The sequence below is a fragment of the Lepidochelys olivacea genome, assembly GCF_965140295.1.
Source record: "Lepidochelys olivacea isolate rLepOli2 genome assembly, chromosome: 10".
NCBI lineage: Eukaryota > Metazoa > Chordata > Testudines > Cheloniidae > Lepidochelys > Lepidochelys olivacea.
This window is the reverse complement of record NC_140420.1, coordinates 26,014,346-26,033,460: the sequence shown is the minus strand read 5'-3', so window position 1 is coordinate 26,033,460 and position 19,115 is coordinate 26,014,346. Positions and strand designations below refer to the sequence as shown.

Genomic DNA, 19,115 nt, shown 5'->3' with positions numbered 1-19,115 from the left:
AAGTGTTTTTGTACTGAGTAATCTATCTTATCCCACCAGCCATCCTCTCCCTTTACTAATTCAATTATTTTAATGTGAAAAGGATAAAATTGCAGGATCAGGCCCTTCATTAATATACAATGAAATTTATTATAGGTATAAAGTCCATACAGGGCCACACAGAGGATTTGAGGGCCTGGGGCAAAATCTAAAACTGAGGCTCCCCACCCTTCCAAACAGATTACCACAGAGGGGAGGGGGTTGGAGAGTGAGCCCACCCCATACTCACCCCAGGATAAGGCTCACCTCGTGTCCCAGGCTCACTGGGCCAAATTTCAGTGTGTGATGTTGCAATCTGATACAACAGTTTGCAACACCACTAGGTTTGGTGGCCCTCTCAAACAGGACTCCTGGGCAAACTGCCCCTTTTTCCCCACCATGGGTTTCCCTGAGTCCATGTTTTCTCCATGTCCAGGCCTGCTTCTCATTATGGAGTAAATCTTGATCCTGATTTCCAGCTCACTGGTAAGGACATCTTTGGGGAGGTAAGGACTACTCTCCACACAGGCCATGGAGCAGTAAAGCTGCTGTCCTCGGTGGGGGGCGGGGGGTCAGGGGAGTACAGAATTTGAATAGTGATTCTTCCAGCCTCTCCAGGTGCGCATAGCAGTGGGGGCAGCTATATGCCTCTGTGAGACTGCCAAAAGCGAACACAAACACAGATACTGATGGTGTGTAACCAGAGCATTCCATATCTGGAGAGGCACTGGGCAGGATTTACTCCTATGAACTTTCATAATACTATGTAAAGTGGTGCAACTTTAATCAAACAGCTCCCACTATACCATATGGTTTGCTTGTGTTGACGTTTGTAATTTTTCACATGACAGTAATAAAGGTAGCCATTACATTGTCATTAAAATACATACTGTGCTTTATAAATCTGCTTAATTACCTGTCATTCTGTATCAGTAAGCAACACAACTGAAGTCTGTTAACACTTTATACAGTGCAACTTTGGGTTTTTTTAAATTTGTGATAAGTACAGTCCATACCACACACAGCAAAAAAGCAAATGTATTCTAACTGCAGTCTGGTCAGTGGAAGGATATTTTGAACTGATGTGCTATTTAGCTCCTGTGTGGGCACTGTTGCTGTCGAAAGATCCCAATCAGTGATGACATGAAGTTGTGCATGCACCCACTTTTTATAAAATTTCAGCCCAATTCAAATATTTCCATGATTCTTTGTTTTAATGTTAATCTTTTAAAAATAACCATTCCCCTGCTGTTTTTGCAACCCAAATATTACAATGCTATGCCTAAGAAAATGAAATTGACAGTTTCAGTTGGTTAAATTGAAAAAGAAAATCCAAACAGAGCATAAGCACTGAAAAATAAATGCTTAAAATTCTTTGTTTCAATAACCTAAGACATTGTCTATAGACCAGGGTAAGAAAATGTTTTTTAAACTTGGACAGGAACCTGATGGTGTGTCTGTAAATAGTACTACTGTAACATACTTCTCTTCAGAATTTTTGACCCTTTTCATTATGTACACAATTTAAAATGCTTTACTGTGGCTCTTGAGACACTGTCCAGCTACTTCGTGCTTTCATATAGTTGAAGTAGATATTCTCTTGCAACATATTTTTCTCCAAGCAATACTTAGAGCCTTGTGAAGATCATCCAAGCACTGAACCCACAAGCTACAGATGAAAGATGGACAAAGTTCACTCTGGATTCCATTAACACCTTTTGATCTGACAGAACAACTGTTACAGAAAAAAGTGAGTGGCAAACTTTCCAGTTGGTGCCAGCCCAGAAGACAAGAGAGCGAGCAAGCAATTCCACCTTACTCCCATGACAATATCTTTGAAAATCCCTGTACCAGGATACAGTTTTAATAACTTATTAATTTTTCATGTTAATATAAATAAGACTTGCCTGATCAAAATTTTATATAAATTGGAAGTGCAGTCTCACAAGAGACTAAAAATGGCACTGTGGGCTGCTATGTTATATCTATGATAGCAAATTACATTTGTTCAGTTTTACCAATAAATGTTTTTTTTAACTGCCATTCTACAGTCTGAAAGCCACACTGAGAGAAAGACGCAAAAAAACCACCACCACCACACTCAACTGCAACTGCAGATTAAGGTGAAACAATTTTAAAGATTTCAACTGTGTAAGTTACCATCAGACATGAATATTAAACTATATTTCTTTACATAATGGTTGTGTGTGTGTGTGATGAGATTCCCCTTTCATCTGTACAGGAACTTCTGTCTAGTGGGTTGCTACATCATTGTATCCCCTTTATACAAACATGGGTGTGCATGTTAGCTCATAAAGGATTTGTATGGAAAAAGTCTGGAAATATTCCATATTTGAGTGCTTACAAATCTATTAAGCTATGAATTCAGCATGAAGAGCAATGGAAAAACATTAAACAAGCTAGATGCTTGGAAAATGTTGGTCATTGCATCTAATGAGTCACTAAAATCCTCCAAATATTTGGGCAAACCTCTGTTTATCCACAATATGGCCAAACGTTAAGGTAAAATATAAAACCTGTGTGCTATTGTGCTGTTTAAACTGGAGCAGTACTTCATTTTTAGCATCTCCAGTGTCACTCAACATCATTACAGTTTCAACTGGACAATAAATTTCTTTCTTTCTTCCCCAAAATGTTAAGTGTGCCACTTTTACAATGGTGCCAGCTTCATTTAAGTACATCAGTCCAATCATTCGTCTGAGAAAATAACTTATACCATACAGCATTGCAGAAGCAAAGCAAGCAGTGGCAGTGACATACAACAGAAAATCCTGAGAAACTTGTTCCTGCAGATAGAGGTGATAGACAGGAGGGAGGATGACTATGGTTATACCAGTCTGTAGCAACTTCATTCTTGAAAATATTCTACAATATTTAATTCCTGGAAACTTGTAGACCAGTTTGAACTGTTCTTTGTTCTCAATCATAGACTTTTCTAAGACTCTGTTGGTGGGGGTTAAGCTGCCAGCACATCTGTGCAGTGCCAGCCCTGTCCCAGGATAAAAATTAGCACTGTCAGGTTGCCATCTCTGTGGCTGTAAGAACATATGGGTCCCAAAGCTACGGGGTAGGCACATGTCTTCTCTTTTCCACAATCTTGGTGAAAGCTCCCTTGGTAGAGATCTCCCAAAGGAAGGTAGCAAGTGGAGTCGAGTCCTGGTTTTGAAGATTCCAGCCTAAAAGAAAACATTCCCATACCACACCATTAAATCTTTCAATACTGGCATTACACAACACTTGCAGCTCTTATAATATCTGTCTCTGTAGCAGCTTGAGGACCATCAGGGTGTAGCCGTTACACTCCTACTGTGTTCTAAGCGAACTGGTGAAGCCTGTGTTTGTGTTGAGACACTTACTCAGGCGCAGGTTGCAGTCTGAGGCCCGTGTACGCAGCACGGAAGAGGCAGAATTCCTTGCTCCAGAGGCGTAGAGCGGCCCAGGAGCAGCCGCATCACGGCGCATACAGGCGAAAGGGCCCGGGAGCGCCCAACAGCCTCGCTTTAGGGCAGCAAGGGGACCGGCACCGGCCCTCGGCGAAACGTCATGGGGGCTGTCCAGGCGCTAGGTACCGCCACCTCCCCGGCGTGTCTGCCGGCAAAGGGCTTCCCCCCGCGGCGCCTCGCCGACCGCGCCTTCCCCCCGCGCCGTTGAGGGCGGCCTGGCCCGCTCGTCCCCCACCCCAGCCCAGCCCAGCCCAGCTACTGCTGGGACCGGCCCTCGAGAGGCGGAGTATTAGCGCTGTGCGCCATGTACAGCGCCTAGCACGCCTGCGAATACCGCCGGGGCCCGGCCTCTTACCATCTCGACGCGTAGGGAGGTGAAGCTACGCGGCCGCACACTGCGCCTGCGCCGCCACGAGTGTCGCGGCCCGGCGCGCTGCACTGTGGGCGGGCTCGGGGAGCGGGGGGGGGCGCTGCGGGCGCCTTTCGGTGGAGCGTTTGGGTTCCCGGCATCCCCCGCGGCGGAGTCGCGCAGAGCCGGAAGCGAGTGCAGCGCCCGGCTGGCCGGACTGAGCCACGTCATCCGCAGTATGGCGGCGCCGGGCAGCAGCGTCCTGTGCCTCTTCGATGTGGACGGGACCCTGACCGCCCCCAGGCAGGTGAGCCGGCGGGGGTGTCCCTGGGGCTTTCGGACCTGGAGCGGGCCCTGGAGTGGGTCGGGGGGTCATATATGGGAGGCTTTGGGGCTGGGCGTCACATGGAGGAACGTGTGGGAGTTTATGGGGCTGCGGGTGGGTTGTGGGGGTATAGGGCTGGGGTGGCCTGTGGGCTGATATGGGGATGTGTGGGAGGGTGTGGGGGTTGGGGAGGGCTGTGGGGGGCATAGGGTAGGGGCTGTGGGGGGCTATAGGCCTCGGGTGGGTTGATATGAGGATGTGTGGGAGTTTATGGGGTTGGGGTGGGTTGTGGGCTGATATGGGGATGTGTGGGAGGTTGTTGATGGTGAGTTGTGGGGGGGGAGTAGAGGGTTGGGATGGGCTATATGGGGATGTGTGGGAGTTTATGGGGTTGGGATGGGTTGTGGGGGGTATAGGCCTCAGGTGGGCTGATATGGGGATGTGTGGGAGTTTATGGGGTTGGGGTGGGTTGTGGGCTGATATGGGGATGTGTGGGAGGTTGTTGATGGTGAGTTGTGGGGGGGGAGTAGAGGGTTGGGATGGGCTATATGGGGATGTGTGGGAGTTTATGGGGTTGGGATGGGTTGTGGGGGGTATAGGCCTCAGGTGGGCTGATATGGGGATGTGTGGGAGTTTATGGGGTTGGGGTGGGTTGTGGGCTGATATGGGGATGTGTGGGAGGTTGTTGATGGTGAGTTGTGGGGGGGGAGTAGAGGGTTGGGATGGGCTATATGGGGATGTGTGGGAGTTTATGGGGTTGGGATGGGTTGTGGGGGGTATAGGCCTCAGGTGGGCTGATATGGGGATGTGTGGGAGTTTATGGGGTTGGGGTGGGTTGTGGGCAGATATGGGGATGTGTGGGAGGTTGTTGATGGTGAGTTGTGGGGGGGGAGTAGAGGGTTGGGGTGGGCTATATGGGGATGTGTGGGAGTTTATGGGGTTGGGATGGGTTGTGGGGGGTATAGGCCTCGGGTGGGCTGATATGGGGATGTGTGGGAGTTTATGGGGTTGGGGTGGGTTGTGGGCTGATATGGGGATGTGTGGGAGGTTGTTGATGGTGAGTTGTGGGGGGGGTAGAGGGTTGGGGTGGGCTATATGGGGATGTGTGGGAGTTTATGGGGTTGGGATGGGTTGTGGGGGGTATAGGCCTTGGGTGGGCTGATATGGGGATGTGTGGGAGTTTATGGGGTTGGGGTGGGTTGTGGGATGTGTGGGAGGTTGTTGACGGTGGGTTCTGGGGGGGTATAGGGTTGGGGTGGGCTGTGGTGTTACATGGCGGATGAATGGGAGGTTATGGAGTATAGGGTAGAAGGACCTGGGCAGGTGATTATTAGGGGAGTCTCTGGCTGGACTGGGAGCCTGGGGAGGTTATTGGGGAGAGGGGTGTGGTTTGGGCAGGGTTATTGGTGATACTGTCTGCCAGACCCATCAGGTCTGACTCCAAAATATGCAATTGACAAACCCTGAGAGTTACACTATCAAAGACCTAGAAAATAGTAGTTTCCAGTCCCACCAAAGATTTAGCACCTACAATTTCCCTCCTGTACTAATATTCCATGCATCACTTTTACACCAATAGGGGGCCCCTGTGTTACAGTCATGTTCTTTTCATGCTTTGTTTGCCATGTTGATGGAAGATGGTAATGTCGCTTGTCGTATTCTGCCTTGTCAACACCGTGTGTCAGTGACTTATGATTAGAACTGTGCAAAAAACTGATTTCTCCACTCCGTCAACTCAACTGGCCACGCTGAAAAATTGGAGAGGAAAATAGTTTCAGGTCGATGTGGGATGAACATTTTTTGAACTTTTCAGTTAACCAAAGTGTTAAAAAAAAAAAAATTAGTTTGGGTCACGCTAAATATTTCATTCTGTTTTAGAGCTTTTTGAAACTTTTTAAAATTAAAACTGAAGTAAACTTCAGAAAAAAACTCATTTCAAGTACTGAAAAAATCAAAACTTTTTTAAAAAGTTTTTTGGAATGAAACTGTTCTGCACATTTGTCATGGCTTTGCATTAATTTTTGGTTGACCCAAATCTGTATTCTTCAGCAAAAATAGGTTTTGGCTGAAAATATTCACACAAGCGGCACGTGTGATAGATTTAAAATTTTTATTAACGCAAATGTTAAAGTTATACAATACATAGATTGAGAAACGTGTCTGTATATCTGGGTATAGTGCTTAGATTATCCACACATACAAAGTTAGTTTTTAAAAGTTTTACATATGATACATAGAGTACATAATCAGCAATATCCCAAATTTAGATTTAACAATACAATTTAGATATTAGAATTTGAATTCTTGGGTACATCACTCATGAAAAGTTGTACAAAGATTTGGTTGTGGAAAGCAAAATATATCAATGAGTGGGGATTGTCTCTCAGTAATTGAGAATTAGGTTCGTTGTCCATTTAGAAAATACATACTACACTACAAAAATCTCTTGTTGCTGTGACATTCTGATCACCAGTTCTGTCCCATGTGCAAACTCTGAAAGAGTAGCCACCCAGAAACTTAGGGCTTTGTGACTACTACTCTGTGTTGCTATTTTTAATGATGAGCCCTGTCCATTCTGATTGCAGTAATTTTTTGGTAACAATTTAGGTGACTTTTGAGACTGGAGACTTGGATTAAGACAAATGCCACATGATATTATAGTGCATACTGCTAAATGGGAGACTGCTTGACAAGTTCACGCGAGGCCTTTGTCTGGTAAACTGTACAGTAGTCCTGAAAGGATAGGAACCAGTACACTGAGGGTGGGAGTGGCAGAGGAGGTGTTATATAATGCAAGCTTAAAGTACCCATTGCTGCCCCATGGGATGAGTTCAGTATGTGGGCAAGGAAGAAAATATAAGTTCTGGGTTATAACTTTTTTATAATATTCCTGATTATTAGGATTCAGCTTTAAGAAGCATGTTTTGTTGTCAGCTCCAATGTTTAACTGTCACAGGAGCTTCTTTCCTTAATTATTCCAAAACCTCTGCTAGCAATAACCATATTACACTGGGGGATGGATTTTGTTGAACAGACATTAATATATCTCACTTTGAGATTCAGAAAAATAAATAGAGGTGCAGCTCAGGTTTTTTCCCCGGGGGGCTGGAATATTTATTTTCTATTGATTTAGAAGTAACATACAAGGTTTAGGAAATGAATAATTATATAGTCATATGCACTGAGTTTAAGTCAAACTGAGATTTCTTGTAACAAGATTTTTTTGTAACAGCTTCAAAATAAAAATCATATTACTTTTGAATATTTTATATATTCAGTGTAACTATAATTGAAAAAGTGGATGACATTTTCAACTGTTTTTCAGTTTATTTACTTTGTACCTTTGACAATACTTCGCATATAGCCAGTTTTGTTGTTTCTTTTGTTTTGCACGAGTGTCTCTCACAGTAACAGAAGAGACATCTTAAAAGAAAGTTGTTATAAAGCCACAAAAATTTAGCAAGGACACTTGTGGGCAGTTGTCTGGCCTGAAACTAATTTAACTCATTTTTAAAAATTCATTAGATTTAAGATGATGATGTACCTTCGTATTATTTTACTGTCTTTTGTTCTGTTTTTAGGAGTAACTTTGTCTCAATAAATAATAGCTGGCTGGCTGGAATGAGAGTTGGCTGACTGAAGCTCAATGAATTAAAAATGGAGATAATGCCAGTAATTTGAAGGAAATGCCTACTGTTCCATCTTGAGAGAGTTGCGGGTGCACATAATGTTGTTGGCTTGCAGTTTAGGGGAGGGAGCTTTTGGATTCTCAATTTTTCTTGGTTTCAGGAAGCAGCAGTGCCCATAAGTGCCATTTTTTAACCTATGAGTTTAGTGTGGTGATTGTAAGCCATTTATTTGAATATGGACGTTGTCATACTTGCCTCTGACTTCCAAACTGGGTGGGGGGGATTAGTTCAGTCTATGTGGAGGCTGACCTAGAAGACACCTCAGAAGCCAGTGCAGTTTTTGACTTTTTAGCAATAGGGAACACACTGCATTAGTGAGCCAAATGCTGTAGTGGCTTCCTTCTTATTTAAGGCATTTTTACCTTATAGGAAGATTTTCTCATAGGCATTTTTGAAAAGCTCTCATATTGTTTCTTAAAGCCCAACACAATTTAGTTCCCAGTGACCTTTTTCCCACTGCACTGTTGTATCTACGGTCAACTGGTATCTCAAACTAAAAGTACCTAGACTACCTAAAAATTGTAAACTCTTCTTTTAATGTAGAAAATCACAGCAGAAATGGCAGAATTTCTGCAGAAGCTGCGGAAGAAGGTGAGAGTTGGACTTGTAGGTGGTTCAGACTTGGACAAAATTCAAGAGCAGCTGGGAGACGATGGTAAGAAAAGAGGATGATGCAATCCCAGTTGAAACGAATTGCTTATGAGGTAGTCCTGATGCGTAAATACAAACTCTTTCTCCTGGAATTGTTCATTAAATGCAAGCTTCCTTATTCCTTGTTCTGAGTATCAGTTTCTCTGTGTTTATTATACCACATCAATTTCATGAAATGTTAGTTATTTACTGTCCCACTCAGAACCTGCTCAGGTTAGAATATGACAATTGCTGAATTTTATACCCTATGTGGACACCTACCAGCTGCATTAAAAGTCCTATCTAGTACCTATGCTTTTGGGTAGGATGATTTTATATCTTAAAGATCTTGAAATTTTTTCTTAAGGGATTGCGACTCAGAGTGAAGTACTGACTCCACACTACCATTGTAGTAAGATATATTTTAACATCTTTATAAAATGGAGGTGTGCATATCTCATTACATATGTTGTTAAGCTATCTAATGTGTTCATCCATGCAGGAGCTGGTTTTATTAGATGGTGGCTCTGAAAAGAAAATCTGGTTCTTTTCCTTTTCAACTCTATGTAATATTTTTAATGTGAAAGATCAATAGTAATAGCCTTCCGTAATTCACAAATCTGCAAGCCCAGAACATGCCACAAACATGTTACCTAACCGTGGCCTGTAAGTGGCCTCCAGGAAGTCATCTTGTCCTACGCTAGCAAGATCCTGATACCCTGAAATAATCTCCAGCAGTGTTACAACTGCTGCAAATGTTCAGGTCAGGATGTGATTTCACAGCTTTTCTTGAAACAGAATATTCTGTTCCACAGCTGGTCTGATAGTGGTCTTCAGCCTATTCCTGCAAAATTCATTTGAATCCAAATGCTGAATTTTAGTTTCAGCAGCAGTATCACACAGCTTGTAGTGAAATAAATAGTACAGTACGTTTTCCTATTGCAACATAGTTAATGGCTCAGAACAAGCTGCTTGGATTTACCATTTTGTAACCATATATTTTCATCTTCTAATACTAACATATTTCAGAGGAGACTCAATACTCCTATAATTCAGTGTAAACACACACACAAATCTTAATAAGGCAGAGTTGCATTAAAAACATCACTCTCAAATAGGTAAACTTTCCTTTGTCCCCTTATCAGTTTAATCAATCAGTTTAAACAATCACCAGATTGTTGTTCCAAGGTTTTGCAATACTTACTGGATCCAGGACAGTTTACAATAATAAAGTACAAAGAAATGTGCTAAGGATGGAGTCAGATCCTTAACACTAAATGTATGTAACTTAACTACAAGCTCTTCACATGATGTTAGTCTCCCAGTGACTTCCAAAGGAGGAACAAATACAGAGGAGTTGCAGGATTAGGTCCTTGGAGTCTCTCACCGGACATTACAAGTGTGTAACTTTTGTGCTTAATATTCTAAAAACTACCGTATTTTGACCTGAAAGGGTTTACATATTATAAAGTATGAGGGAAGGCAAATTAAAGTAGACGCTGCAGCATTTTTTTGTTTGTATTTTAGTGGTTGAAAAATTTGACTACGTCTTTCCAGAAAATGGTCTCGTGTCATACAAAGACGGGGAATTTTTGTGCAAGCAGGTATGTATGCAGTTTTAGTGATCATTTTTTAACAAAGTCTGAAATTATTTTATATGTTGTCTTTTATTTGTATAATTGACGCTTCATCTTGCTCCTTGTAGACTGACACGAGGTATGGGGCCAGATCCTTACCTCAGACCTCCTGTTTTGTGCTGCTCAAAACCTGGTAGATTTGGCTAGGTGAGAATTTTTCCAGCATGGGATATTCTTGAGTGACATCTCTCCGAGCCTCTGGCATAGGGATCATGGCTGGAGCCCTCTAGTGATCCCAAGCTCATGGAATTTCCATGGCAATTGGGCCTCATTTAGAGTACCCTTGAGGCTACTCTGAATTATATCTGATCCCTGACAGGCCTGAGAATTGAGAAACTGGAAGGTGGCTTTCATCTTTTTTCCTTCCCCACCCTCCAAATGAGTGGAGTGTACCCTGGCTGCTACTTAAGATCTAGCTCCTAGAGTGAACTCTTGATTGATTAGTGTATTTTATACTAAGATTTAATATTAAATACTAGTGTATTTTATACAAGAAATACTGTAAGTGGATGAGAAAATACTGTTGATTAAATCTAATATTGTGATAATCTTCAGTTACTCAATCTAGCTATTGCAGAATGGAAAATAAAATAGCTCAGGGCCCAGACTGAAATCTAAGACAGTGGTATCCCACACTGTACTAGCCACTGTCTGCCCCTTTCCATTCAATCCTGCATTTTCTAACCCACAGTTTGAACTAGGGGCTTAGAGGATCACAGGGAGAGGTAGTCAGTTGCCCAGCACAGCAGTATATGATTAAGGTAGAGAATGGGAGCCTTACCATACCGCACACATACTAACTGAAAATCACTTATCTAAGACATGTTTTTCTGCGATCTGCTATACAGGAATATCCCAAACCTGTGTTGTCAGTTAGCTACTTTCAGAACCCTGAATTCTGGACCTATAGCTGACAGGTCTTTTTGTACGTTTAGAGCATTCAAAGCCATCTGGGTGAGGACCTGCTCCAAGATCTAATCAACTATTGTCTGAGTTACATTGCAAAGATTAAACTGCCAAAGAAAAGGTAGGTATATGCACATGCACATCTTAGGGGAGAGGGTATTCCCGCTTTTGGGATGTTGAGCATCAATAGGGAAGACAATGTCCAGTCCAGTTAGAGCTGGATGGTTTGTGTTTGAGGGCACCCTGTATAATTGAGATAGATATATATTATTGTTCCAGCAATCCCATACATAGGAAGACAAGCTCTGCTATTGGAGCAGGTGAAGAAGGATCAAAAGAAAAGATTGTCCAGAGTTGCTGGCCAGGGAACAGGGAATTACTTATTCCCCATAGAACAAATTACTCCATAAAAATCTAGAAAGACAGAACATTGGGTGCTGATTGGGATACCTCCTATTTTCATTTCCCAGGAAGGGAAAATTAAACTTAATGTAAAAGGAATTTCTTGATGCAGCTGGAATTCAAAGGCATTATTGCTTCCATAAATTATAAGTTTGCAAGTTTTCTTCTAAAATTTGAGACCAATTGCCCTGCACCGTATTTGGGAATGCAACTGCTGGAGATGCTGAGCTAGATCTTTTGCTCCATACAGCTGGGACAGGGAGAGTGAAAGATAGGTTTAAGCTACCCTTGCAGCTCCCCAATATTGGGGCTGGCTAAGAACTGTCCTAAGGTTGCTTTCAGTTCTGTCCAGCCACAGCTGAGCTGATCCAGCAACTAAGGAGTGATTATTAGAGTGAAGGGGTGCTTCTGCCATGCATCCTTTTCAATGGGAGTGTCTTCTATACCAGAGATCAACAGGGGTAGTATAAGATGGCTAAAAGAGCTCTGCACTCATCAAAGATTCCTCCACGCCAGGGGAATTGAATCCTGCTGGGTTTCTAGCTGCTTACACAGAGGAAGAGGAATGGGGCTGATCATCTGACCCACAAGGTCTTGAGCACTTACAACTGTTTTTATCAACAATGTGCAAGATACGTAGTAATCATGTTTACTCTGACATCCTAAGCAAATTTCTACTTGGGTAATTACATTTTGCAATTTGAAATGAAAACTTGCGTGTTTTCCTCAGCTATCACTAATGTAATGGGCAAACACAGTTCCTTTAAACTGTAATATTTTCATCACATAATGCCATTTTTGGAGATCTCAGTAACAGAGCAAAAGTTCTTGAGATTCAGCTTCAGCAATCTGATCATCGCTGTGTTTGCCTTTCAGACATACGTGGACTTGCCTCCATTTTCAGCAGTGACAGTTGACTCTCTTTTTCAGGGGTACTTTTATTGAGTTCCGAAATGGGATGCTGAATGTCTGCCCTGTTGGGAGAAGCTGCAGCCAGGAAGAGCGAATTGAGTTCTATGAATTTGATAAAGTGAGTCAATTTTTAAAATGGGTTACATCTCTTACTCCTCACTGTTCTAAAGGACACTGTCACGGTCAAATTATATTTTCAAAAACTCCCCTTCCTGTGTTTAACACCTTTCTCCCTGCTGTTGGTTGAGTTTCATTGTTCAAACTGCAGGAAATGTAAAAAGCAGATTAGGTGATCTCGCTTTCTCTTTCTGGTGCTCTAGCACAATGCTGTTGTGAGGTGTTTCCAATCCTATAAATCTCCCTTCCTTCTTACCCTGCATCAGTCCTCCCAGAAACCCCTCGTCTGTCAGTGTGTCTTGGGTTTTGTATAGCACCAATCACTGTAGTAGCTTTATGTTCTTTGAAAATTAATGAAAATACTCTTTTTTTCCTATTACCTTCTCTAATGCTTTTTAAACAAAACCTAAACTTGAGGCTTAAACTACTCAGCATTAGCCATCTTTAAAATGCAGTTACATTTACCAAGGCAGAGATGGTTTTGTGCCTAAAAGCATAAGACTGGGAATTGAGAAATCTGGGTTCTGTTTCCTACATTGTCTCAGACTTCTTTTGTGACGTTGGACAGGTCACCAAGACCCAAGATTTCCAATGATGTCTCTAAGTTAGAGTACCTCAGTTACTGGCTGCCTAACTTTTAGAAAACTAGGCTTGATTTTCAGTGTGTCTCAGGCCCAAAAGTGTGAGGCGCCCAAAAGTGTGAGGCATCCAAAATTAGAGACCACCTTTGAAAATTTGTTCTTAACCTCTCAGTGCCTCAGTTTCCCCTTGTATTACACCCTTGCTGTGAAATTGAGCTTTTCAGCAAGGGTATAATACACCATTCATTAATTTTTAATTCATTAGTATGTAGAATATGTGGAGCTCCTCAGACGGAAGTGAAAAATAACATGGTATAGGTCAAATTCTGTTTGCATTCACTGTACACTTGTGTAATGTCATAGTAGCCCCATGGAGATACTCCAGACTACATTGGTGTATGCTGAGCAGAACTTAGCTCTGTAAGACTAATACTGCACCATTGCATCCATGGACTTGGGAGCAGCTAGCTAGAACCACAGTTCCCTGCTTACTATTGCCTTTTCTGATACTGATTACTAAATAAAAATCACTTAACTGATGCGTCTTTGTTTTTGTTTTTAACAGAGGGAACATATAAGAGAGAAATTTGTAGCTGATTTACAAAGAGAATTTGCAGGAAAAGGCCTCACATTTTCTATAGGTATCACATCTTTTAAAAAAAGAATTTCATTTAAAAAAAATCATGCCCTCTTGCCAGATTGCTCATGCTGTATGACTCAGTGGCCAGGGTGGGGATGGCTGCTGCCATTTTGTATATGAAGTCTTTCATTAGGTCCTTTGTGGTAGAAGACACCACAACAAAAGGAAAACTGCATCTCTTTTTGTTAGTTCATTATCTTCTGATGTCACTCATACAGTTGATTTTGCTTGATTTGTAAAAACGAATTACACATTTCTGACTAATGAGATGCTTCTTCTGCCCACCATGTACATGACAAATACTTACTGCATTAACACTGCCTCCATTACTAGCCCTTGACTTTTACTTTCAGTGGTTGTATTATTGGGGGGCGGAGGGGGGTGAGTCAGAAAGGAAATTCAAGAGGAGAAACAAGATGCACAGTAATTCTGTACAGTAGGGATGTGTCTTTCTAGGCTTGTCTTTCCTATTTTTTTCCTACTGAAAATCTCTGGGCAAATTCTCCACTTTCTCTTTCATTCATAGTAGAAAGAATAAATGGTTGTCTGTCTCTACCTCTGGCAGAGTTAAACATTTGGGGCAAAATGAGTTTCAAACAGGGCTTGCCATGAACAGTCCTCTATGATGACATCCACTTGAACTGGGCAAAACATTTTTAAAATATCAAGAAAATCCTCCTGTTTGAGACTGTGTCATATTTCAGCCCAGTGTTAAGCTTGACATGATAAAAAAAAAAATCCCTTGGAAAAATACAGGTTTAGAATAAAAGTATCAACTCAGAGTTAACCATAATAGAGTGAAAAGTTTTTCTTTATAAGATCACTATCTTTAAAAGATTGACTTCCTCCTATTCGTCTATTTCAAAACTCTTATGAAATCTTACTGTGTGAACGCAGTCATGTTCAAAGAACCAGGAACTCACCCACAATGTTGTATATTCCATTAGAACATTGAGAAAAGGAGTAGGAGCGGGTCTTATGCACTCCACACAGGCTATTCAAATGGATTTGTTTGTCAGTGGCTGGAATTCTTACCTGAAAATCTTTCTTGTGTTTGAGAACGTCTCTTTCCAGAAGATGGTATGCACTGAGTCAGGTAGCTTCCTTCCCATGCTGAGGGATTATGTCAATGGACGAGTTTAATTGTATATCCAGCGTCAGACAGTCTCTGATATGTGGTGTCCCTGAAAACGGTCATTGTTTTTGTAGAGCTGGTGGGGGTTCTGGCATTGGCTCCATTCAGAATTAATTGGTTCAAAGCACAGAGTGATAACCTGACAGTCCTCATTAATACACACAAACTTAATTTACACTCATTTTCTGCTGAATTGGTTGCAAAGTTTGTGTCAGGGAGAGTTCAGACACACTTGTAGAGCTTGATTCGCACTGGGGCCTGGTCTACACTAGAAAATTAGGTTGATTTAACTACATCGGTCGGGGTGTGAAAAATCCACACCTCTGAGGGATGTAGTTAAGCTACCTAAGTCCCTGTGTAGACAGCACTACACAGAATTCTTCCATCAAGCTAGCTACTACCTCTTGGAAAGATGGATTACCTATGCCGATGGGAGAATCCCGTCTATACTGCAGCGCTGTGCTGCTGTACCGTATTAAGTGAAGGCAAGCCTGAGAAGCTTCTACAGGCTTGGAAAAAGGAGGACCGATGGAGTAAAGGCTTCACTTACCTTTTTCTCCAATGTCTGAATCTGCCAAGCCTGCCACCCTTTCTGCTGTGTAGAACAAGGGCGCGGCATGATCTGCTTTCGCTCAAAAGCAGTCACTTGAACTTTAAACATCTATTTTTAATTTTTCTGAGAGATGTTTGAATTGAAATTTGGTCCTAGTAGAACTGCATGATACCGTGGATAGGAAGAAATTCTAAACCTTTAAAACTCAGTTTAGTTTGGGACCACAAACACTAACACGCCTTAATCAAAATCCTGCGGTCTTGCATCCTGTTGCTACAGGCCAGGGTTCAGTTTGTTTGGGTGTACTAAAGATGTTTGGATTTCTTTTAAATTTAAACATCTGAATATCCTGTGTGTAGAACACTTGGTTTGGTAACCATTGTAACATCCCTGGAATGTGTTTTACACTAAAGTCTTGATGTGTTCTCTCAGCCTTAACTCCATTTCATTCATGTCTCGGACTTGTTCAGTTTCCTTTATCAGAATCTGCTTCAGTGGCGTTCAGCCTCAGTCAGCAGAGTTCCTTTTTTTCCCCTCCCCCGTTAACACTTGCCTCTTGTCTACCTTTTACTTAGGGGGGCAGATAAGCTTTGATGTATTTCCAAATGGTTGGGATAAGAGATACTGCTTAGGAATTGCTGGCAACGATGGATACAAGACTGTCTATTTCTTTGGAGATAAGACCATGCCAGTGAGTACTGCACTATTCTGCATGTACATTTAGAATCCCTTTCCCAAACGGAAAGCTCCATAAGCAGGACTTTTTAATCAATTAGATTAGAGACTGAAACCACCCTATGGCTTTAATCTTTTGTCAAACATTTCTTGGACTGGCACCACCTCACGTTGCTGAACTTTTTTACCTCTATTTAATACCCTGCATTTTCTTCCTCAAAAATATTTAAGCCAATTTCTGTCTAGCCATTTGACAGAATAAAATGTCTCTCCCCCTCCCTCTAATCCACTCAGTGTAAAATATTAAAAATTCTCTAGCTCCAAGGGCCTCTGGCATGTTACACACTGAAAGCGAGTTCTTCTGCCTGGGCTCCTGCTTTACAACCTCATTAATAAGGGGGATTGGGGGTCACACTCAGAGGCTTGCTGTGTGAAAGGGGTCACCAGTACAAAAAGTTTGAGAACCATTGGATTAGACTAATTCAGCAGCACCATTGTGTCAGAACAGCTTGTGCTGTGCAGTCTCAAAACCACAAGAACTTTGTGCACAAAACAAACTCTCTTCCAAATGTACTGTTACTGAACTGTACAGCTGTGTTGTTGGAGTGATTTTAAATAAGAGTGCACAGAACAAGCTAGCTGCAGTTACCTAGCTGGTCTACAAGGTGCATCAGTGGACCCTGCTAACATGCACTAAAAGCTCCCTAGTGCACACCAGCAGGGTCCACATAGACAGTTAGGTCACACCATGAAAATAAGGACTTGCATTGGCTTCTGAAAAATCGTATGTTGGAAATACTAGTGTAACCTCTGCCTCTGTTTCCAACCCATCTTTTACAGATCAAATTGAAGGGGCATTCACATGGTTAGATTTTTAAAAACTACTTGATACTAAATCTATTGTGGACACTCACGGGGGAATATGAAGGAGTAAGGCCCCTGTCTTTTTGCACAACTGTGTTGTGTAGCCGGCAGAGTGCCTGAGACATCTCCCTACCCAAAATCAAATTGTGTGGGAAGACCCTGCCCCTGCACACCAGTCTTTTCACATCCCCTCCATCAGAAGGTATTAAGCATCTTTCTAGGGCTGAAGAGGATTTTTTTTTTAATAAATCAAGATGTTGAAATTACGGGGCTTGAAAGATTAGCAATTATCTATCTGTAGCTGTGAGAGAGCCTGATTAATAAAAGGTGCTTTTCTTTAAAAAAAAAAAAAAAATGTACAATAGTTTTTCTGTAAAATATGATAAGGAAATTACAAGATGTGGGATGATATAAAAGTTTATTAGCACAAGTTGGAAATAACATGCATAACTCAGTCGTGATTTGTCACTCCTATCAACTGTACAGTAGGCATTTTACAGACAAGCTTCCTGTTTGCGGTATAAGTAAGTTACTTGTGAGTGTCCAATTGGGCCAGTAAAATCTGAAGGGCTAATCTCCCTTGTGTAGACACAGCATATGCTGACGGTTTTTATGGCAGCATAGCTGCATATACGTGGGGATTTTGTGGGCATGTTGGCACACCAACATAGCTATACCAACAAAACTTTATAGTATTAGACCTGACGTAAAGGTTTGTACCGTTTAGCTCAGGCTTTTAAAAAGTTACTTTAGTATATCTTCAATTATCCCCATCTTTGAAAGACACTGAATTTGTTAAATGGTACACTGGAGAGATTTTTCTAAGAAAATAATCAAAAGCTACTCTGAGCATATTGACCAGTAAGTGTACAGATTGAATCTACTACACCGTCTAGTCATTTGTATGTAAATCAGCTTTTACATACAAATGACTAGACAGTGGTTTAGTATTTTTTCTATTTTATACACTCTTTGGTGAGTAACAAATGGATTAAGTTACTATTGCAGTAAATAACAATTCAAATGCTGGTTAAGCCTAACCTGTGTTTGTTTATGTGCTGCACGAGCTGGCTCTCCAGAAACCTTTTCAGTGGACTGTTGCTCCATTGGAGTTTGAAAGCCATTCACATCCACCCTTTTCACAACACACACAATGTCCTTAATGCATATACACCGTGTAAGCGAGCATGCATCTGCTCTACGAAGAAGGCAATTGATTTGTTTCTCTCTCTCGTCCCCAGGGTGGAAATGATTATGAAATCTACACAGACTCCCGAACAGTAGGCCACAGTGTTACATCACCAGAGGACACAAGAAGAATCTGTGAAGAGCTCTTTTTTAAATAAATGACTTTGCTTTCCTTTAGATTTGACAGCAGCCAAACACTGAGTTGAAGAAGAAATACCAATCCCTTCAAACATGAAATATTTCACTTCTTTCCAGTGGTGTTCTTTCATAATGGTTCACAAAGAGTAAATGTCCTGTTAGTCATATGTTACTAGGGAGAATTCAATGTTGATTTGTCAAGCATAGCAACATTTGTTTAGGAACAACTCTTTCATATTTTTAATTCAGTTATGTACTGATGTCTTTTTAAAAATGAATTATCTAACTAGGATATGTAGGTTCAGCTGTTTTTTCTCTGAAGTGGTACATTGGGAAACATAATTGAAAACTCCTAGATGTTTTTGGATCAAATTTACACGACCTGATTTAACTCCTCATAGGCTAAAATTAAAATTTCACTGGCTTATTTGATTCCTAGAAATGTATGTTTTGGATTTAGATTTAGTGGACGAAGGGAGAAATGACACCAATGTGCTTTCAAAATAGGTGTAATAAACAGGGAGAGAGACTTGTCACCTTGTTTTACCTGAAAGACTGCAGAACCAATCAGTTCCATTTCCTCCTTGTAATGCCATAAACAAACATCTCTTCCCTTGGCATTTAAACCAAATATTTTTCCTCCAACCTGTTTGAGCTAAAGGTCCACCACAGCTCCCATGGTCCTCTACGGGGAACTGCAGCAAAATTACTGGTGCTTAGACGTGGATTAAATAAACCACCAATGTACAAGGAACAGAAAGGCCCAGCAGCCTTATACCTGTATAAATTACCTTTAAAATGTCTTGCCCTTCACTGTGTTTTCCTTGCAAAGTGTAATGGTCACATCTATTACTGCAGTATAGGATAATTAAATAACTTGTCAGAACATTAA

General features: G+C 41.6%; 2 protein-coding genes across 2 annotated transcripts; one reads left to right on the top strand and one right to left on the bottom strand.

Moving 5' to 3' along the window:
• Window positions 1-895: 895 nt before the first annotated feature.
• On the bottom strand, window positions 896-4,062 carry TMEM186 (transmembrane protein 186; the record flags this gene model as incomplete). Its single annotated transcript, XM_084641822.1, has 2 exons — window positions 896-3,215; window positions 3,838-4,062. 2 exons carry the CDS (start codon window positions 4,060-4,062, stop codon window positions 2,481-2,483), a joined length of 960 nt encoding a protein of 319 aa, XP_084497948.1. The 3' UTR covers window positions 896-2,480.
• PMM2 (phosphomannomutase 2) lies at window positions 4,008-19,115 on the top strand. Its single transcript, XM_084641823.1, has 8 exons — window positions 4,008-4,138; window positions 8,389-8,500; window positions 10,003-10,079; window positions 11,048-11,139; window positions 12,351-12,450; window positions 13,596-13,671; window positions 15,934-16,049; window positions 18,139-19,115. Exons 1-8 carry the CDS (start codon window positions 4,070-4,072, stop codon window positions 18,241-18,243), a joined length of 747 nt encoding a protein of 248 aa, XP_084497949.1. The 5' UTR covers window positions 4,008-4,069; the 3' UTR covers window positions 18,244-19,115.